General features: G+C 39.4%; 1 protein-coding gene across 3 annotated transcripts in view; it reads right to left on the reverse strand.

The window, feature by feature from the left end:
• Positions 1-22,963, reverse strand: part of MAP3K5 (mitogen-activated protein kinase kinase kinase 5) — a 242,746-nt gene that overhangs the window by 140,402 nt on the left and 79,381 nt on the right. For all 3 annotated transcript variants that reach the window (XM_073022499.1, XM_073022497.1, XM_073022500.1), the window contains 3 exons: positions 8,455-8,478; positions 1,747-1,940; positions 472-640 (listed from right to left, as the gene is read on the reverse strand). In XM_073022499.1, coding sequence (XP_072878600.1) covers positions 472-640; positions 1,747-1,940; positions 8,455-8,478 — 387 coding nt within the window. The remainder of the gene's footprint in view (positions 1-471; positions 641-1,746; positions 1,941-8,454; positions 8,479-22,963) is intronic.

The raw sequence follows: 22,963 nt of genomic DNA on the forward strand, positions 1-22,963 counted from the left end.
TTAAAGTTATTTCTATAAGTAATCAATTACATATTTTTTCCTTCGGGCAAGTTAGATTCAGCACTATCAGTTTCAAGCAATACAATTTCAAGGGATAAAAAGTATGTCCAGAAAGCTCTAAAAATGTCTGCTGTTTGCCAAAACAAAGCTTTCACTGACAGGTGTGCCTGAGGCGAACAGTAGAATCGACTGTGTCCACAGGTTCGCTGTGCCAGCAGATTTTTCTTTTTGTTTTTTTGGAGGAAAAAGTCAGGCCTTTACTATACAAGTCTTTCACAATCACTGATGGTTAACTCACATGAGTCTTTTTCATCCTTCATAAAATTATAGGATGGAAAGCTTAAGAGAGTCAATAAAAAATTACGTGTAGTAACATGAACTGCTTACCAGCAAACTGAAATTTGAGGTTAATACTCCCTTACCCCTCCAACATGCTACATGACAAAGATTTCACTTTAAACATCTTCTCACCTGGATATCTCTGTAGGAAAGTAACAGATTTATGACAATATCTGCTGTCAAGACTTCGATATTATCTACTCGCTGCCGAATTCTTGCCAACTCAGCTGCCAATTCTTTACCAGTGTATAAATTACGAGCTTTCCTGATATCATTGAGTATAGATTCCCGGAAATACTGGCTGGTAAAAACACACACATTTCAAAGAGTTTGACATTAGAAATGATTTCAATTGAAAGCAATAATTTTAATAAAGAAATGAAGATATTTGCAGCAATAGCTATAAAGCATTTGTAGCTTTCAATTCATTCAGATGCCTTTAGTAAATATCTTACATATCTGGCATTATTAAGAAATCTAGCAGCCAATGTATTTCTTTTAATACTCTGCCTTCAGAAAGAATTAAAGGTAAAGGTACTCCATATTAATAAATTTTCCTGCAAAAAAACACTTAAAATGCCAAAACTTTGTTTTCCATTTTACTGTTTCCAGTATAAATTGTTCTAAATAAATTAGATGTACCCATGATTTTTTGTTTGTTTGGTTTTTGTTTTTGTTTGTGAGACAGAGTCTCACTCTGTTGCCCAGGCCAGAGTATAATGGCATGATCCTGGCTCACTGCAACCTCCATCTCCTGGGTTCCAGCAATTATCTTGCCTCAGCCTCATGAGTAGCTGAGATTACAGGTGTGTATCACCATGCCAGGCTAATTTTTGTATTTTTGATAGAGACAGGGTTTTGGCATGTTGGCCAGGCTGGTCTCGAACTCCTGATCTCAAGTGATCTGCCCACCTCGGCCTCCCAAAATGCTGGGATTACAGGCGTGAGCCACTGCACCAGCCATGATGTATGATTTGAACATAATACAACCTTAACTTTCTGACTCAGCCTATCATTTATTAACATAAATAATTGTTCTTCACTGAAAGAACAATTAGAGTTAAGAGTTAATTAAAGTTAAAATGTTCTTGTCCTTACACTAAAAGTCCTTGGACATTTATCCTGGTAATGTTTCTGTACTTGCTTTGTATATATTTTTAGTTCTACCATCACTATAAAGCAGTTAGTAGACTTTTTAATTTTTTGCTGATTTCAACTTGTCCTGTTGCTGTTCTGTGAATAAAATGTATTATGTGGTATCTATTTTATCTACTTGAAGGATAATAAACATTTTCCCCCTGGTTCTTAGCTGTATACTAATATCTCAAGAGCACCTGATATCATGCACAAATAAATAAGTAGAATAACACTTCATTATCATCAACAAATGGCATTATTAAACTTTACCTAGAACTTGCTTGTGCCACCTTCAAAAGTTGAATAAAACGATCCACAAGAGGTAAGCAGATGGGTCCAAGAAGCAGCTCGAAGTTCGGTTGCATGAGCTCTGTCAACCCCTTCATGAAGCTGCTGTCACAACAGTAGACCTTGTTATGTGGTGTTATCATATAAGGAACAAAGGTGTAGTTCCCAGTGCACATCTGTGGAGAGAGGAGGCACCGGGAAGTGGGGAGCTGGTCTGGAGACACAGCACGGATGGTCCCATGTCTTACTCAGTTTCAATAATTCCAAATGCAAACGGAAACAGAAAAGCCTCATTACTTATTTACAACCTATGACAATGAAAATTTCCCCAATTCCTTTCATTGCTCACTTCAAATAATTAGGACTTACAGATGATACCAAAAAAAGAGTGGAACAGTTTCTATCCATCAATTAAATATTGATTCACCATTTTCAAGGCCAGGGCACTACGTTACTGCTGTTGGAAAAAGTAGTTTAAAGCATGGCCTTCAGCCTTCAGGGAACTTATAATTTAGTCACAGGGCGCAGCATACATATATGAAAATGCTACAAGCTCACATTTGAAGGGCTTCCTACATGTAAGGTGATGCTGCAAGTAGGTCCTGCTCAAATCCACTCCCCGGGAGGCTGCTCTCTCTCTCTGTCTCCCCACTACTAAAACGACAGGCCCAGAAGTTATCCTTGATGCTTCCATTCCCTTTCCCTTCCATATCCTATCAAAGTCCTATCTGTCCTGACTTCAAAATATAATGTCATATTTGTCCATTTCCCTCCATCTTCTCGGCCAGCACTTTAGTCCATACACCAATGGACCTGGCCCAAGCCACTGTCATCAGCTTTAACTGGTCCCCCTGCTTCCACTCTTGTTCTCTAATTCACTCTCTACTCAGCCATCAGAGTGATCATTCAACACCCTCCCTCAGATCACTTCCCGCAGCTGCTTAAAGCCCCATCTCTTGCTCTTGGGAGGAAGAAGAAACTGCAATGCAATGTACAAGGGCCTGACTATGCAGATCCTGCCCCTCTCTAACCTCAGCCCTGCCACTCTCCCCTCGCCCACTACAACCTGGGCTCACTGACCTTCTCTTGGTTCCTGGATGATGCCCAAGTGAGGATAAACTGGTGCAAACAAAAGCAGAGTGGGGATGAAAGTGGAAAGTGAGTTGGATACCCTGAGTAAGCAAATATGACTAGAGCTTGGAGCTCAGGGTAGGGAACTAAATGCGAAGTTAAGGATGTTAGACTGTACATTCTGGGAAATGGAGAATCATAGAAGGATCCACAGAGGGAAAGAAAACACAGTCAGCGGAGTGCAATGGCTCACGCCTGTAATCCCAACACTTTGGGAAGCCAAGACGGGCAGATTGCTTGAAGCTAGGAGTTCAAGATCAGCCTGGCCAATATGGTGAAACCCCATCTCTACTAAAAATACAAAAATCAGCCAGGTGTGGTGGTGCACACCTGTAATCCCAGCTACTCAGGAGGCTGAGGTGAGAGAATCACTTGCAGTGAGCCGAGATTGCACCATTGCACTCCAGGCTGGGTGACAGAGTGAGACTCTGTCAAGAAGAACAAACAAATGAACAAACGAAACAAGGAGAGAGAGAGAGACAGAGAGAGAGAGAAAAGAGGGAGGGAGGAGGGAGAGATGGAGAACTGTGCATTTTCACAATGCACTATCAAAATGCACAAATCAAATGCATGAATCAAAATACACAATCAAAACTGCATTTTGGCAGCCTGGGCGGGTAACAAGATGCACTAAAGGAAAGAGAAATAAGGTTTGAAGAGATGAGGCAGGAAGCTACACAGCATGACCAGGTCGGCAGAAGTGGCGATAGAGAAACAGACACACGCTCGACTGAAGAAGGAAGAATCAGCTGGATCTGGTAACTGATAACACAACCTGAGAAAGGGTAAGGCATCAAAGGCAACTCTGCAATCCTAAGGGGGACCGCCTATACAGAGTGGTATCATTAACAGAAAGCAAGAATTCAGAAAGCAGAACCAGACTAAGTTATCTATGAACACATGACTCTTCGAGACACTTGTATATCAGGTAATCAATCAAAGAATCTGAATTCTAGTTAAAATATGACAAGAACTTCAAAAGGTTGAGATTTGCATTTGGTGGGATGGGGTGAAATATTCACTTTTAAAGAGGTTGGGATTGAGGTGGGGCATGACACCTAATGTGAATATGTCCAAAAGAGAGCTAGTAATATGTGATTGAAACATAAAATAGTTTCAAGCCAAAATGCAGACCTGAGAATTATTGGATATGGTAGAATCAAAAGAAGTGGGAGAGATCTCCATGAGAAAAATCATAGAAAAAGGCCGAGGCTGAGAACTAGAAAGAGATATGTGGGAAACCCGACTACTGCTATTATGCAGAACAAAAAAAGTCCAGGTTATCCATTCCTAGCCATATTAGCATACAGAGAATAATACAGCATTTCTCTTACCCTTAGCACTTAAGTAATAGGTACAAACATGTATTCACCATGGGCGTGTGCCTGGGTATGAACAGTCATAAGTCAGTGGGTCACAACCTACAAAGAAGCTGCTGTGGCCTTCATGTTAAAAGTGAGGAGACAGGTAAGGCTTAGGGAGATCCTACATTTGGTCTGTGACATGTCTGGCACTCCAGCCCAGGGACCTCTTTCTCTAGAGGGCATGTCCTTCCCACTAGGGGGGTATGCACCCTCCTGAGTGGCCTTTACAGCAGACATACCTGCTCTCTAACTTTCTGTCACTTTCTGTGGGAACCCTGCATGAGCCAAATGACTGTTCACAGAAAACAGACAAGAAATGCCAAATGCCCTTATGACCAGACTTAACTATTTATGACCATATTATCCTTTAAGGCTGCTTCTTGTATGTCAGGTAATGAAGCAGAAACCAAACCTCACTTCCAGTTAAAGCATGAGAAGAACTTCCAGAGAGTGAGATTTGATTTGAAAAGCAAGTATGCTAAATTGTTCCTGTCTCAAATTCTCCTCCACGGAACAATAATCAGAAGAGGAAACAATAATTGGAAAAGGGAAAGTGAACACGTCCTGCTTCTAAAATGTTACCAAGATCCCACAGCACATCCGCCCAATTTAATCCTTTTACCCAAGCTACTGCTGAAGCAGAAAAGAAAGGCAAGGATACCAAAGAGGCTGCTTTCCAAAGCATCTAAAGCTTCAACTATGAGAATTGTTCTAAAAGAACGACAGAATCAAACACTATTGCAGATAAGCACCATAACTCAAAATTACAAACGAAAATTATCTGAATCCTCCAAGTCACAAAACGAGAACAAAGAGCCAAAAAGTCAATAAAGCAGAAAAGTGGTATCAGAGTTTTAGCTGCTGGATAAAATTATGTATTCTCAGAAGCCTTAATACTTCATATATTAGTTTATCAGACATTATTATTGAAATACGGGCAATGGGGAATACGGCACCTGTGTAAAACTAATTCTGGGGGAGAAAGACTATCAGATGTCTGGGTGTGCGTTAGGCAGAGGAGAGGTAAAGGGGTAATAATGAGTACGCAAATAGCAGAGAAAAGCAGTTCCTGAAACAAATCCCATGGTATAAGCCTTTGGAATCTTTGCTGAAAATACCTAAGCATGCTAAGGGTTTTCCCAAGTTCTAGGCTTCAATGCATTCTTTGGAGTTTCTTTCCCATGTTTCTAAGGCAATCATTTTTTTTTTTTCAACTTCCCATTGCCAATGTCAGGAAACAAGGGGGGTGATAAGCTGCAGAAGCCACATGGCTACAACTGGGCCTGAGCTAAGAGACAGCCCAGTGAGTATGCAGTGGGGGAAAAGCTGTGTGACACTGTGTTTTTCAAAAAGATACAACTGCCCAGAAAAGCACTTTTGCAAAATGATGAAAACTAATAGTATGGGAACATTTATTTCCCAAGTTGGCTCACATGTAACTTAGAAATGTTATTTCTGTATTTGCTGTGTGCAGACTGCCACCAAACCCATAGTTTGAAATAGCTGATAACCCAAAGTAAGTAAAAACAACCCCGACGTGATCAAGAATAGACACCTGAAGTGGAACAATTGCCTTTTATTAATAAAGTACTCAATCTAAAATATTTAAACTTGCTTCAAAGACCTTGTTTCCTTAAATTTCAAAACACTGAGGCATGGTCATAAAATGACAACACAAGCTATAAAATCCCATAGCTTAAAATCTAGTCTTACTCTAATTCATAATTCATTTTTGTTGTCGTCGTTGTTGTTATTCTAATTCATAATTTATTTTTGTTGTTGTTGTTGTTGTTGTTGTTGTTTTTGAGACAGAGTCTCGCTCTGTTGCCTAGGCTGGAGCGCAATGACGTGATCTTGGTTCACTGCAGCCTGCACCTCCCAGGTACAAGTGATTCTCCTGCCTCAGCCTCTCAAGTAACTGGGATTACAGGCATGCACCACCAAACCCGGCTAATTGTTGTATTTTTAGTAGAGATGGGGTTTCACCATGTTGGCCAGACTGGTCTCGAACTCCTGGCCTCAAATGATCCACCTGCCTCGGCCTCCCAAAGTGCTGGGATTACAGGCGTGAGCCACTGCCCTGGCCCCTAATTAATTTTTTTCACTGTTTTTAAAAAACACAAAAATACTCCAATTCTGTTTTTCAATTTTTAGAAACTACATAAAGGTAAACAGAAGTGTGTGTTGAAAATGAAATGAGCTTCTGGAAAGAAAAGCTCTCAGCATTCAAATGTATTGAAATAGATGCTCGAAATATTCAGCTTTTTATAAGAACATTCAGCACCTGAAACGCAACAGCTCTCTCTCAAGTCAGGGGGCAACTTCTTCACAATGTACAATATTTGGTCTTTTTAACAACCTGCTTCTCCACAAGTCCAAGCTGGGCTAGGCAGGACGGACTTCCTTCTGCCATTCGGTCTCAGGGAGTGCTACCTTCTCTGAAAGACACTGACATAATGGCTACCCTCTCTTTAGCACATCACCTTACGTTCATTTTCTAATTTGTCTGCTTCTTTGTTTGCTGATTTTCTACCATTAGACTGTCTACACAACAGTTACACATGTGCTTATTTCCACTTCCAGCCTCCCCCGTGAGAACCCTGAGGCACCAAGCCCGAAGCCTGGCACGCAGTGCATGTCCAATCAATATTTGTTAAAAAAAAAAAAAGGTGTGAGATAAATTAAACAGTTTAACACCTTTAACAAATTAAACAATATTTAAAAACAGTGCATTAAAACATGAAGCAACAATTGCTCATTTCCTGTTGAGATAGGGAGGATAAGAGTTTATAATGGCAGCATTATTTATGCTGAAATATGTGTCTGCCCTGGTTAAATCTTAAGCATATGTTTTAAAATTACTTCAGAGCTGTATAATTATTACTAAAAAAAAAAAGGTTTAAAATTTCTGATTTAAGGAGAAATGATCAATTGTATTATTAATTTTGTCATCTTAAATCAAATCTTGTGTAGGCTTTTATAACATATTGTGTATTATCTTCACTCCAAGTTGCAGGGGTACATTCTTTAAGGTTTTTAAATACTGGCTTACTTTCTGAAATAAATGTACAACCACTAGCCACAACCATTGGCCTAACAAGGCTGTTTCCACTTTATATTATAATTCTTCTTCACGCAGAATTTTTTAAATTTAAAATTTACTTTTCTCACGTTTTCACATTTGTTTAATTCTGTGTGGAAGGTAGGAATTCTGTAGTGTGGTCTCAGAGGCAGACTACATTACTTAGGAACTTAAATCAATCTCTTCAAGTAGAAGACAGATGATAGATATGTCTATATCAGTGCACATTAATTATATTATATTGAGCTAGCTAACTCTCAATATAAGCTATCAGTATTATTATTCCTATACCTTTCCATGATTACAGACACTGGAGAGATGATCTTGAAAAGCCTGTCGTATCAAGGCTTCACTGAGGTTAGTGAATCATGATTTAGAAAAGGGAAAAGGGAACAGCATATTGGAAAGGATGGCATGAATGTTGCCATGGAAACTTACTACAGACACATATATACATACACACATATGTGTATCTCTGTGCGGATATAGGTTGCTTTAGAGCCACTCATAATTCCACAACACTGAATATACTATAAAACATTTTCTTTTTTATTTATTTATTTATTTTTTGAGACACAGTCTCATTTTGTCACCCAGGCTGGAGTGCAGTGGTATGATCTTGGCTCACTGCAACCTCTGCCTCCCACATTCAAGTGATTCTCTTGCCTCAGCCTCCTAAGTAGCTGGGATTACAGGAGCATGCCACCATGTCTGGCTAATTTTTGTATTTTTAGTAGAGATGGGGTTTCACTATGTTGGCCAGGTTGTTCTTGAACTCCTGACCTCAGGTGATCTGCCTGCCTCCGCCTCCCAAAATGCTGGGATTACAGGCATGAGCCATCATGTCTGGCCTGAAAATACTATGAAACATTTTCTTCCAAAACTTAATTATATACAGAAAAAGACAAGTATCAGTGTCATCTCTCATTATGAAAAATAAAGGTTCACTACAATGAAGTACTTAGATAACCATGTATATATTGACACATCAGAAAATCTAAAGAGGAGTAACAGAGAAAGAAATTAATAATTTGTGATTTTAAAAACACTGAAGATTAGTTAATGGAAAAGAAAATATTTTTAAAACTCTGGAAGGCTAAATAAAGTACTCACAGTATTCTTCTGGCAAATGAGTTCCTGAAAAACAAGAAAAAAATATACCACAAGTTAATATAAAACTGAATAATTCAACAACATTTATTGAACTATGTGGGAAAATTTGTATTAACAATGATACTAGCAATTAGAAATTTCAGGAAGTGTAGATTCCATTCCTGCATCTGAAAAGTTTTCTATCTATCTGTCTATCTATCTATCTATCTATCTATCTATCTATCTATCTATCTACCTACTTATTTTAGAGAAAGAGTCTGGCTCTGTTGCCCAGGCTGGAGTACAATGGCACAATCATAGCTCACTACAGCCACGAGCTCCTGGGCTCAAGTGATCCTCCCACCTCAGCCTCCCAAGTAGCTAGGACTACAGGCCTACAGGTGCATGCCACCACATCCAGCTAATTTTAGTAATTGTTTTTGTAGAGACAAGATCTCACTATGTTGCTCAGGTTGGTCTCAAACTCCTGGCCTCAAGCAATTCTCCCACTCTGGCCTCCCAAAATGCTGAGATTACAGGTGTGAGCCACCATGCCCAGCCCAAAAAGTTTACAATCTGTGGAGGAGACAGGAGAATACAAAAGTATTGTCTGTGGTTTAAAAAACAAAACAAAACAAAAAACCAGCATAAATATGTAAAATCCCCAAACTGAATAACCTAAAAATAATTTCTGCACATTACCTGATCAGCCACCATCTCTTTGGGAAGAGGTTAAAATGAGTTTGCTTTCCCTAAGCACAATCTGTCTCACACTCTGGGAGGGGAAAAAGCAGTGTATTACATCCTGAGCAGCTAGAAGTAAAGGGTACTGGCCACTGGCAAATCCACACACGGATGATCAGGACATCTGACAAAAACCAGTCATAATTTGTGTATTTTTCATTAAGAAATATAATGGGATAAGTGGCCGGGCACAGTGGCTCATGCCTGTAATCCCAGCACTTTGGGAGGCGGAGGCAGGTGGATCACCTGAGGTCACGAGCTCAAGACCAGCCTGGCCAACATGGTGAAACCCCATCTCTACTAAAAATACAAAAATTAGCCAGACATGGTGGCACAAGACTACATGACTGTAATCCCAGCTACTTGGGAGGCTGATGCAGGAGAATCACTTGAACCTGGGAGGCGGAGGCTGCAGTGAGCAGAGATCGCGCCACTGCACTCCAACCTGGGTGATTGAGACTCCTCAAAAAAAAAAAGAATGGGATAAATACAGAGTGTGTGGGCAGTGTGCCTATCTTCTAGGTTGTGAAGAGTGAGAGAGATTATACAAATAATATAGCTATACAGTGCCTGACAAGTAAAAGCTCTCAATATAAGCTAATGATCGGTATTATTATTCCTATACCTCACCATGACTACAGACACTGGAGAGACAATCTAGAAAAGCCTGTTGTATCAAAGCTTCACTGAGGTTGGGGAAACATGATTTAGAAAAGGGAAAAGGGAACAGCATATTGGAAAGGATGGCATGAATGTTGCCATGGAAACAGAAATCGTAAGGCATTTGTGGAGCCTCAAGGGCGAGTCCATCTGGCTGAGGCAAGGAGCCAGATCTGGGAGGGAGGAGTGTGGCCAGGCGAGGCCCGGCTGAGTGGCCATCATCTTCAGCCCAGGACCAGGATGCTGAATCCACATGGGGCAAAGAAGAACCAACGAGGGCTTTCATGCAAAGGAGCATGTAAGATTTTTGAACGTTTAAGGATAGCAGATGAGAAAACAAAAACTGACAGAGGAAAGAATTGCACTGGGTAGTTGTGAGGGCCATGAAGGTACACAAAATACTAAAAATGCCTGGTGCCATGGCTCACGCCTGTAAATCTCAGTGCTTTGGGAGGCTGAGGCTAGAAGATCACTTGAGACTAGGAGTTTGAGGCCAGCCTAGGGAACATGATGAGACTCTGTCTCTAGAAAACATTTGAAAATTAGCTGGGTGTAGTGGCACACAACTCACACCTATAGACCAAGCTACGCGGGAGGCTGGGGTGGGAGGATCACTTAAGCCCTAAAGATGGAGGCTGCAGTGAGCTGTGGCTGTGCCACTGCACTCCAGCTTGGGCAACAGAACAAGATCCTGGTTCAAAAAAAAAAACAACAACAACAATGACTAAAAGATATTCTTCAATACCTCACAAAGTTGCTGATAAAAAAGGACATGTACACGTTAACATTGAAACATTTATGTAAGTCTGGATGGACATTTGTGTATGCACACACTTGCTAAAAGTAAAAAGAATGACACAGACAGCAAGAGCTACACTTTACCAGAGAAAGATGTTCCTATAGATTGAGAAAGCCTGGGAAGCTCAGCAGAGAAGGTGGAACTCAAGCTGAGCTGTGAAGGACAGACACGACCTCCAAAGGCAAAGCCCGAAGGTGGGGATCCAGACCAGAGAGCTTCATAAAGCAAAGGCCCATTTGAGGAACAATAAATGTTATCAAAGGGAGCTAAAGAAGACAGTTCACTTAGGGACCTATGGAAGAGTGAATTAAAGAGGAACTTGGGCAGGGAGTGGGGGGAAGGAAAAAATCCTTGAATGTAGTCATTTGACTAATGCAGAAAATTCATTTTGACACACACAAAAAGTAAAATCAGAAAGCTATTTGGAGCCTTATTGAAGAAGGCTTTGAATGCTCCAATAAAGTACTCTGCTCTGTGAGCACCTGGCAGTCAACGTGTTTTTTAAGTTGAGTGATATGTTCAAAGAAGTATCAGCACATATTGGGGCACCATTTTTAATAGTAAAGGCTGAGAACAACATAAATGGCCATCACCTAAAAACTAGTTGAATAAACCCTAGTACCTCCATACACTGGAATACATTACAACCAAACAAACAATGAAGAACTTATTGAAGTGATAGAGCAGGATCTCCCAGATCTGCTAAGTAAAAAAAGCAAAGTAGAGAACAGCTTTTTATCCTATGCTCCTATCTATGTACAAAAGAGAGAAAAATGAAATTCTAAGTTATAAATTCATAAAATCTCTCTGGCAGGATGTATAAAAAGCTAATAACAGTGGTTGCCAATGGAGTTGGTTGGCTGACTAGGGGATAAAGGTAAAAGAATAAATATTCACTATATATCCTTTTGTACTTTTAAATGTTTGTAGCAAGTGAATGTATTACCTTAAAAGGACAAATAAATAAAAGGTGAACCTTGTTAAAGTTTTACGCAGACTAATTTGATGATGGTACTTAGTATTAATTATTATTTTTTTAATTTTTTGAGACAGGATCTGACTCTGTTACCCAGGCTGGAGTGCAGTGGTGTGATCACGGCTCACTGCAGCCTCAACTTCCCAGGCTCCAGCAATCCTCCCACCTCACCCTCCCAAGTAGCTGGGACCACAGGTATGTGCCACCACGCCTGGCTAATTTTTGTTTTTTTTGGTAGAGACGGGGTTTCACCATGTTTCTCAGGCTGGTTTCTAACACCTGGGCTCAAGAGATCCACCTGCCCCAGCCTCCCAAAGTGCTAGGATTACAGGTGTGAGCCACCGTGCCTGGCCAGTACTTAGTATTTGATGAAGAAAAGCGTTTAAGTGGCTATTGAAAAAGTCTGGAGACATCATAATAAGTGCTTAGTCAATGGGAGTGCCCCAGGAATGGAAATCAAAGGACAGATGAGTGGCATTTTAGAGGAAGGTTGAAAATGGCTTTTCCTGCAAGTGTTTCAAATAATAAATATCACACACACATAGAAATGGCTCACAAACAAGGAAGTTGAAAAATGTTGGATAATCACAAAGCCAGGAGCACAGTATGCAGAATTTTTCAAACTTGATTTATGGAGCATCTCTCCAGAGTAGCAAACCGTACGCTTGCAAATATGGCTCTCACTTGATAGAATATCCTTCTCTCTTTCCCTCTGAGTAACAAGGAAATGCCCTCTCCATCCTCTCTGCGCAGCATCCTCTGTGCAATGTATAAGAAACCTGTCCTCTGTGAAGCTGGCCTTCACTGTGTTCTGTGACACCTATCTTCCCAACAGAAGTAGATTATGTCTTCATCTGTGCTGCCATTAACCCTCATACAGATCTCCTTGATAGCACTTCACTTACTATATTACACACTTTTGTTCCTAGGATTCTCTCACCCTACATCATGACTTCCTGGGGGCAAAGACCATGTATTTTATTCATATTTGTATCTTGACTGATGGTCTAGCAAATGTCATGACATATAGCAGGTACCACAAAAGCATGAATAAATTAATGAATGTATAAAATATTGGACTATGAATTAGGGGTAGATATGTGCAAGATATGGCTCTGCTCCCAGTTAGCCATTTCACTTCTCTCTCATGTGACACTAAGAGAGTTGGACTAAGCGATTGCTAGTCTCTTCCAACGCTGTATTCATCATTTGCTTTTGCCTAAAGGGCTCTCATGGTCAGTGTTGTCCTTGTGCTGCTAGGAGAGATGCCCTCATGCTCCCCCAGCATATGAGATATTCTACCCTTGACTCTGTTTTTGATGCACCAGGCACAGAAATGGAAGTGGCAGGGAAGGGAGCAGTGGTGAGTACTGAGTGAGCAGAAGGCTCTATAGAAAAGGAAATGGCCACTACTGGCTTAGTGTCAATATGGTATGTCTTCCTTATGAGTTGCTTATTGAAATAATAACCCTCTTACATGTCTCCTCTGCCTTCCTGTCAGATTATGCATACATTATAAAGCATGCATTTTAGATTATGCTTGCAGATTGTGCCTGCAAATTACAAAACTCTATTAAAATCATTCCTGAGCCAGATGGTGGTGTGCACCTGTAGTCCCAGCTACTCAAGAGGCTGAGGCAGGAGGGTTGCTTGAGGCTAGGAGTTCGAGGCTGCAGTGAGCTATGATTGCACCACTGCATTCCAGCCTGGGTGACAAGAGAGTCCCGTCTCTTAAAAAGAGAAAGAAAAATCATTTGTATAACATCTGAATTCTCGTTAGCTATTGCTTATGCTTTGTAGAAGCTAAAGCTGAAGGAGACAGAGTTTATTCACAGTTTATCATGTAACCTTAAAGGAGGCATCAACTTTAACGGAGCAAAGGTACTGTCTGTGCATTTAACTCAATCCAAATAAATAACAAATAAGACCTTGAAAGGTATCTAGAGCAGAGAATGCTTAATTTGTATTAAATCCACTAAAGAGGGGTGGGAAGGAAAGGGAATAAATTTAAGACATAACTGCTCTATTTCACATCAGCTCATGGAAATTTTCATCTCAAGTACCTATGAATAAGAAGATAAAATCAACATAAATTCCAGTTCCTTACCAGTGGCACATTTCTGAAGATGCATTATCCCACTACAACTCTGTACTTGTCTGAGGTCTTTAGGGGGTTTTTGGTCAGTGTAGCCCTGGCTATACCAGAAACATCCAAAAAAATTTTTTTCCTGATTTTCTAGTATTGGTTGATAACCAAGTAAGGGAAGCAAGACAAAAGAAACAATCTAGTCCAGGGCTCATTTGAAGGCAAATACTAACTTTTGATAGCTCTCTGGGACAATGTTTGAAAAGGCCACCTCAGGGATAACTAAATGGAGTATTTCCACCACTAGAAAGTTTTTGTGCCTAAAAGTTAGGTAACTGCAGCCAGGGGAAAAAGTGGGAATCGCAGGCATGGAGTGGCCAAGTCGAATCAGACTTCGGGTGGGAGAAGCAGGAATAGAAACCAGGATTTCAGCTTCCTGAAAGAAGAGAAAGGAGCAGGCTGGGAGTTCTTGGCCAGGGAAAGAACCTGGCCCTGGCTGGTGGCTTTCTGGGTCTTCCATTCTGATCCCTCTTTCTGTCCTAGTGGAACTTGGCAAGTTTTCCATTAAAGTGGGGGAAAAGAATAATCCCTATACTTCTCAGCTCCATCTTCTTAACTCATTTCAATGTGTCAAAAAAGCAAAACAAGGAACTATCAGATGGGCTGTGTGGGCCTACTGGGCCTTGCTGAGAAGGAGAAACACTCCCTTTACCCTTTCTGCACACTGCTAAAACAAGCTGAGCAGACCTGAGGAGAGTAATCCAACACAAGTGTCATAGAGCCGTGACACAGAGGCTTTAAAGATAGATAGGAAACAAAGCACTTTTGTGTTTACATGTTACGCATACATAAGCTCAAGCTTTAAAAGAAAACAAATCTCAATAATCTCAAAAAAAAAAACACGAAGAAAATCATCTTTTTGCAGAACATATGAAATCTGTGGACAGACTGAGAGAGACAAGTACCAGATGACAAGTCAAAGAATATGGGGCTTATCCTTGCCCTGACACTAGCTGTGTGTGTTCCTGAAACAAGTCATCGCATGTCTCTGGACTTATTTCTCTTCTGTAAAGAAAATATCTTCTGGCCAGGAGGGGTGGCTCATGCCTGTAATCACAGCACTTTGGGAGGCACAGGTAGGCAGATCACTGGAGCCCAGGAGTTTGAGACCAGCCTAGGAAACATGGCAAAACCATATCTCTACAAAAAATACAAAAATTAGCCAGGTGTAGCAGCACGTGCCTGTATACCCAGCTACTCAGGAGATCAAGGTGGGAGGATTGCTTGAACCTGGGAGGTGGAGGTTGCACTGAGCCAAAATGGCACCACTGCACCCCAGGTTGGGTGACAAAGTCAGACCTTCTCTCAAAAAAAAAAAAAAGAAAGAAAAAGAAAATACCTTCTATCTTTCCAATCCAAATAATATCTAACTTGTCTGTCTCATTGGGTTTTATGCAAAGGCCAAATGGATTAAGTTAACGAAACTATTTGCAGTACTTTAAAGCCATTTATAGGAGGAGGTATTAATAAACCAAAGCAAACAACTCCAACTCAATTCCTGCACTGCCAGGTCTAGAGACCTTCTACACCTATGTTATTCATGACAGCGGCTAAGAACACATCTTTCTCTTGAATATGAATACCTATCAATTAAAACAACTAGTATCAAAAATCAGGTTAAATTATACCAAAGTTGGAAAGTAATCCTAAAAGGAATTCTAGCCTCTTTTCTTTCCCTATTAAATTCCTTTCATATTTAAATAAGTATATCTTGGTGGAAGAACTCTGCCGTAAGTAGATATCTGTCTCTAAACTGGGCTGGAATGCTGAAAAATGACATTTTATATATAAAGCATTTAACAGAGCTTTTTTTTTTTTTTTTTTAAGAAACATGGTCTCACTCTGTCACTCTATCACCACCCAGGCTGGAGTACAGTGATGTGATCTCAGCTCACTGCAACCTCAGCCTCCCCAGGCTCAGCCAATTCTCCTACCTCAGCCTCCCAAGTAGCTGGGACTACAGGCACACACCACCATGCCCAGCTAAGTTTTGTAATTTTTGTAGAAACTGTGTCTCACTATGCTGACCAGGCTGGTCTTGAACTCCTGGGCTTAGGTAATCCTCCTGCCTCACATTCCCAAAGTGCTGGGATTACAGGCATGAGTCACTGTGCCCGGCCTAACAGAGCTTCTTAACACAAACTTCACTTTATACTGTGTTGCTATTATAATCAACTTCTTCTTCTTTTTAACCAGCTGTTTCTTTCAGCAACATCTAATTGGGCCATAATATTCAAGTTCATGTATTACTTTTCTTTTTAACTGTATTGTTAAAGTTGGAGGCATAATGAATTTTTCTACAGCAAATCATACTTTGCACATTGATATGGTTTGGCTGTGTCCCCACCCAAATCTCATCTTGAATTGTAGCTCCCATGATTCCCACATATTGTGGGAGAGACCTGGTGGGAGATAATTGAGTTACGGGGCAGTTTCCCTCATACTGTTCTCGTGGTAGTGAAGAAGTCTCACAAAGTCTGATGATTTGATAAGGGGTTCCCCCTTCCACTTCTCTCTCTTGTCTGCTGTCATGTAAGACGTGCCTGTCACCTTCTGCCATGATTGTGAGGCCACCCCAGCCACACAAAACTGTGAGTCCCTTACACCTCTTTTTCTTTATAAATTACCCAGTCTCAGGTACGTCTTTATCAGCAGCATGAAAATGGACTAATAGACACACATATTTCAGCAATAGTTTCAAAGACATATTCTAAAAAGGCCCAAAGAGGGTGATGGGTTACAATGCCAAAAATATCAACTTTCACAGAAAGAGTCGGTTATTTAGAATAAATGAAAAGAAAGATAATTCAGCAAGGCTTGCCCCACTCCTTCCTCTGTGCACAGAGGTAGTCCTTCTTGGTCTTTACGGGTATTCAAAATCACAGGCTATGACCAGAGTCACTACAAATGAGACAAATAGCTGGTGCCTACCCAGTCATATAATGGCATTGTGCATCGCCTCTTGGACAAAATGGTAATAAGAGATTCAAAACAGTGGGCAAGGAGTGAGGGTGGTTAAAGAGGAATCAGGAAGGAGAAAGCAAGGGCATATTTTACCCAGTCTATACATAATTCCTTAGAAGGTACACTATTGCTAATTGACATCCAAGAAAGCTGAATTCTCCAGTCTTGAGTCCTTTCAATAACCTCAGGGATTCTACAATTAGGAAGTCAACTCCTGCTAAATAAATCATTCATCTAGCTTGTCAATTCAAGATCTTCAGAGAAAACCTTCATAAAGCAATGTTACACAAATGGCTTATCTGCTTCTCCCCACAAATTACCTTTCTTTCCCCAATTTGAGATGGAATGATTATAGCTTAAAAGAAAGTTAGATCATTTCTGAATAAATAAAATAAAGGAACAAGATTGTTTCTACCAAATGATAAGAAGTGTATGGGATGGCAACATTGAACCAGGAAGAGTACAGAGTCCCAGCATTTTAAAATCAACAGCTGGTTATAAAGTAAGCTAGAAACTTCAGGGATATCCAGAGGCAGCACTATTAAGAAGGGGCAGGGCCAGTGTTCCCGGTTCACAAATTGTGAGACCACTTTATAGGATCATATTTTACAACAACATTTTTAAAACACATTATTGAATGTGTACTTTGTACCACTAACAAGTTGGTAATTTTTAAAATGCTGAAAAGAATCCAGCAAAAAATTCTTTGTTAAACTAAAAGAGTCCTAAACCTTTGAAAAATAAAAATTTTAATTTCATGCACAACTCAAGCTAAAACCAAATTCACCTTATTTACTTTGATAAGGGAGGCAAAACTTTAACAAAAGGAAGTACTGTTTTTTGTTTATAAAAACAAAAAAAGAGATAAATGTTTTTATGGGTTTAAGAACACTCTGGAATCCGAGTAGATTCTCCAAATACAGGTAAGAATTCAATTTAAGTGTGAGGTATTTGTAATAAATTACCAGATGTCCTCAACAATTTACAAACCGGTATAATCATCAAAATTTGCACATGGACATAACTGTTATTTTCAAAACTATAACCATTTGCTTCAAATGGATATGAATGAGTGCCAGAAAGACAAGACTCCGTGTTTAAGTTCTAAAGGAGATTGGGTCCCTCAGTGCCTGCAGATAAAAGATCATGGGTCTAGGTGCCATGGAACTGCTTGAATGAGCAGTAGTTTTCAACGTTCATTTACGTTGTACCATGTGTCAAAATTTCCTTCCTTTTTAAGATTGAATAATATTCCATATATGTACATACCACATGTTGTTTAGCCAATGATCTGTTGATGAACATGTGGGCTGCTTCCACCTTTAGGTTACTAAGAATAATGCTACTATGAACGTGGGTATACAAATACCTCTTCAAGATCCTGCTTTCAATTCTTTTGGGTGTATATCCAGAAGTGGAATTGCTAGATCATGTGATAATTTTATTTTCAATGTTTTGGGGAGCTGCCATATTATTAACATTTGCTGATTTTTAAGGGCTAATTTAGTGAAGTGTTACAAATTGTGGTTTGTGCACCTAAGATTTCATGCTAGTCAGATCCCAATCTAGAAAATAATAGATGCACTGAGGCAGAGTAAGGGTTTCAAGCATCACATATGTGTGTTCTGTATTCAGTGAGATAGTGAAGAAGGAAGCATATAGACAGGTTGCCACAGAGAAAGACTGTCTATTAATGAAAATCCCATCCATAAAGTAACTTTTCAGCCAATAGTTAAAGATAAAAATACAACTAAATCTTTTGAACAAGAAATAATCTAATATAATCATTATGTTTCAACACAAACTGCATCGCCACTAACTGATCTGCCTACCAATCTATCAAGAAACATGGAAACATCTCATTTAATGGATAAAATGAGAATAAAATCTGTTTGAGTGTAGAAAGGGAAATATCCAAATATCTGAAGTTTTCTAACCACAGCCAGAACATAGAAAAAAGACACTAAAAATATTTTGGGATTCCAGTGTCCAAAATACATATACGTTATCCTGATGGATACAAAAAAATAAAAGAATATAGCAATCTATTCCTTTTTTTAAAAAAGGTTAATTATTAAATATGTCAAGTATATAAAAAGTATAAAAATTAGCACTCATGGTCTACCACCTAGATTTAGAAATATAACATCACAGATATAGTTGAAGACTCTCATATTCCCTTCCCAATTTTATTCCATTCCTATCTCCTAAGAGGTAACTATTCTGAATGCTGTTTATAATTCCCATACACATGTCTATCCTTTTTTAACACAAGTGTGTATAAAAACATCCTCTTGCACATATTTTATATAGATGGTATGATACTGTACACAAGTAATTTGTTTTTTCCCCCAACACTGTTGTTTTGAGATATATTGATATTGATGTCTAAAGCACTAGCTGATTTGTTTTAAGTGCTCTATAATATTCCATTAAATAATTATAGCTGGCTGGGCACGGTGGTTCACACCTGTAATCCCAGCACTTTGAGAGGCCAACACGGGTGGATTGCTTGAGATCAGGAGTTCGAGACCAGCCTGGCCAACACGGTGAAACCCCATCTCTACTGAAATATAAAAATCAGCTGGGCGTGGTGGTAGGAGCCTGTAATTCCAGCTACTATGGAGGCTGAGGCAGGAGAATTGCTTGAACCCAGGAGGCAGAGGTTGCAGTGTGCCAAGATAGCATGACTGCACTCCAGCCTGAGCAAAAGAACAAGACGGTCTCAAAAAATAAAAAAATAAAAAAGATTACAGCTGAAGGTATCTATTAATTCTCCATTTCTTTGGGAGGAGGAGTTATTATAAACATGTTAACATAAACATTCTTGATTATATCTCCTTAAGCATGCAAGAGACTTTTTTTACAGTATACATTTAGGGTCAGAATGACTAAGTCTTGGTGATATGCTCATTTGATATTATTAAATATCCCCAAATTACGCTTCAGAAGGTACTATCTCTCCCACCAGTAGTGCGTAGGTTTCCCACTCTCCACAACCTGGCCATCTGTAGTATAAGAGGTTTTAATTCTTGACTATCTGGCACGTGCAGTCATGTTTCATCGTTTTGTTTTGCTTTGTTTTATAGTACAATTGTTTAAAGTGAGTGGGGAGTGGCCCAGAACATAGAGAAGGAGCTGAGAAAGGGAGTGGAGGAAAGGATCACAAGATGAGCTGAGAGCTGGTGTTATAAAGGAATTTCTAGTGATAAGAGATGGTTCATGAAAACAATTTCCTCACTCTACACAAAACGGCTTCATTTCTCCTAAGTCATCAGAGGTGTTTAATGCATCTGCGCCACAGCTCATTGACCAGGAGTGTCCAGACTTACTCACCACTTACTGAGAGACCCCAAGTGGAAGTATGATCATTTCATAATGCATGAAATAAATCACAGAGTAATTGTTACTAGCATTTCTTATTTTAAACCAATGTAAATCTTGGCACAGATATTCTCTCAATAAACATTAGTAGGCACATGAGAAATTCTCATGAGATTTATTTAAAGAAAATTATAAAAAATAAGTGTTGTTACAATGCTAAAGAAAAGAAAAAGAATTGGCCGGGCACAGTGGCTCATGCCTGTGATCCCAGCACTTTGGGGAGCTGAGGTGAGCAGATTACTTGAGGTCAGGAGTTCAAGACCAGCCTGGCCAACATGGTGAAACCCCATCTCTACTAAAAATGTAAAACTTAGCCAGGTGTGGTGGCACATGCCTATAATCCCAGCTACTCTGGAAGTGGAGGTTGCAGTAAGCTGAGATTGCTCCATTGCACTAAAAAAAAAAAAAAAAAAAAAAAAAAAAAAAAAATCAACTTCCTTCTCTCAAAGTGTAATGGTCATCTTTTCTTAAAAAAAAAAAAAAAAAAAAAAAACCCAAAATTTTTCATTCTTTAGTACTTGATAGTACTTGTGATTTAAAACAATGGATATAAAGCTTATTACAATTAAATGCCATGACTAGATTCTAAATATCCTTTCAAATGATACTTCAGACATAGATTTTTAAAGTACTTTTATAGCTCCCATTATTTTTCCAGGAGCTTAAATTAAAAAAAAAAAAATTTTTTTTCTGCGATTTCTTCCTGAGAATTTGCCGCCAAAGAGAAACTGCAGTCTTCAACAAAGAGCAACAGATTAAAATAAAACTTGTGCAGCTGTACTTTCTAGACGGCCAAAGAATCAACCTAAGTGAAACTAAACATATGACAAGAATAGCATTCTAAAACTGTCTTTGCCCTGTGAAAACAGAGGGATGCTTTGTTTTTATTTCGCTTGGCTAATCCTTATATGATATATTATTTTAAATATCTCTTGTTCTGTTTATTTCATTGCAGTTTTCCTATCTGTTGGTCAATGGCAGGAATAAGGGTTACATCTTTAACTAACTGCCCAGAAATGAATAAAACTAAAAATACATACACACACTAATTCTTTTCAGTAGCACAGGACCTGAGGAACTTTCAGGACTCAGAGGAAATTGCTAGACTGCCAAAAATGCTTCCTATCCCAGATATTTCTGTCCTCTGCAACCAGACACATGACCTACCAGGCTAGGAATAGTCTAAATAAGAAAACAGCAAAAGTTTCAGTTAATAAAAGGGAATAAAGAATAAAGAAAAAAAGACGGATGTTACCTAGGAAAACTCAGGAGGCATAGCTGATAGGTTTTTCTAAATGAATACACTCAGCAGAAATATATGATATAATTTTAACTAGAAGTAACTGACAATAATGCAATAATGCTTAGCAGTCAAGGGCAACAGGCTTTGGAGTCAGGCAGTCCTAATTCCAAATTTTCCTAGCTATATCACCTTAGGCAAATGATTGAATTTCTGTGGGCTTCAGTTTGTGATATTAAAAAAATGCTAATAGAATATACACCTCACAGAGCTCTTTTAAGAATTATTATTATTATTATTCTTTGTTTTGGGATTTTTTTGAGACAGGGTCTTGCTCTGTTGCCCAGGCTGGAGTGCAGTGGTGTGATCTCAGCTTACTGCAACCTCTGCCTCCTGGTTCAAGGGATTCTCACGCCTCCCAAGTAGCTGGGATTACAGGCATGTGCTGCCACACCTTTTCCTAGGGAAGTATTTAAAAATAAGTGTTGTTACAATAAAGAATTTAAGAATACTTCCCTAGGAAAGAATGGGCACAAAATTAAATCACCAGATACTAGTAGGAGCAAGAGCAAAAAAATGTAGAGAGTAAAAAATCTCCAACATAATAGTGCCTGCTTAAATAAACTTAATCGGTCTAGGTGTGGTGGCTCACACCTGTAATCCCAACTCTTTAGGAGGCCAAGGTGGGAGAATCACTTGAACCCAGGAGTTCAAGACCAGCCTGGGCAACATGGCAAAACCCTATCTCTGCAAAAAAAGAGAAAAATTAGCTGGGTGAGGTAGCATGCACCTGTAGTCCCAGCTACTCAGGAGGCTGAGGAGGGAGGATCACATGAATGCAGGAGGTCATGGTTGCAGTGAGCGGTGTGATCACAACACTGCATTCCAGCCTGGGTGACAGAGTGAGACCCGAAATAAAAAAATACATACATAAACTTAATTCAAAGAAAAATGAAAAGAGCTAAATCAAATAATCTAATTCCTTCATCAAATGCTAATATGTGTTACAAATAGCAGCAAATCAAAATGTCTAATTAAAAATGAGTTACAACATTTTATGATGTATTAATTAAAGAGGTAAATCTGGAGGCAAATTAAGGAGGGGCTTAAGGATTGCTCCAGGTCAAGGATTGCTCTAGGACAAAAAACAGACTTAGGACAATAGGGGCAAATCTCTTAGAACTGTTTCAGAGTATTCTGGAAAGGGATATGCCTGTCAATCACCAGCACAATGCCTGGCATGTCGTAGGTACATTTGCTCAATGAAGTTCTGCAGATTTCTCAAAGAAAGTCACACATGCTTTAAATACTCAGAATGCAAAATGCTATTGACATTTTTTTGCATGAAATATGGGTTAGAGATACTCATAGAACAATTGCTAAGTCATTAGTAATATGGCTCAGGATTCTAGAGCTCAATGTCGCAAGGTTGGCTCAGATTTGGGAACTGGAAGACAGAGCTGAGAAAAAGCCACATGAAGCTAGCTGGAAGTTTCACAAAAGAAATGGATGATGGCAAGCACAGCATGCGTTTCACTGAACTGTGGGATGCTTTTCAAAGAATCATACAGTGTAAAATCACTTGGCCTTGCAAAAAGCATTTTAGGCAAACTTTTT

The sequence above is a fragment of the Chlorocebus sabaeus genome, chromosome 13 (genome assembly GCF_047675955.1).
Source record: "Chlorocebus sabaeus isolate Y175 chromosome 13, mChlSab1.0.hap1, whole genome shotgun sequence".
Lineage (NCBI taxonomy): Eukaryota > Metazoa > Chordata > Mammalia > Primates > Cercopithecidae > Chlorocebus > Chlorocebus sabaeus.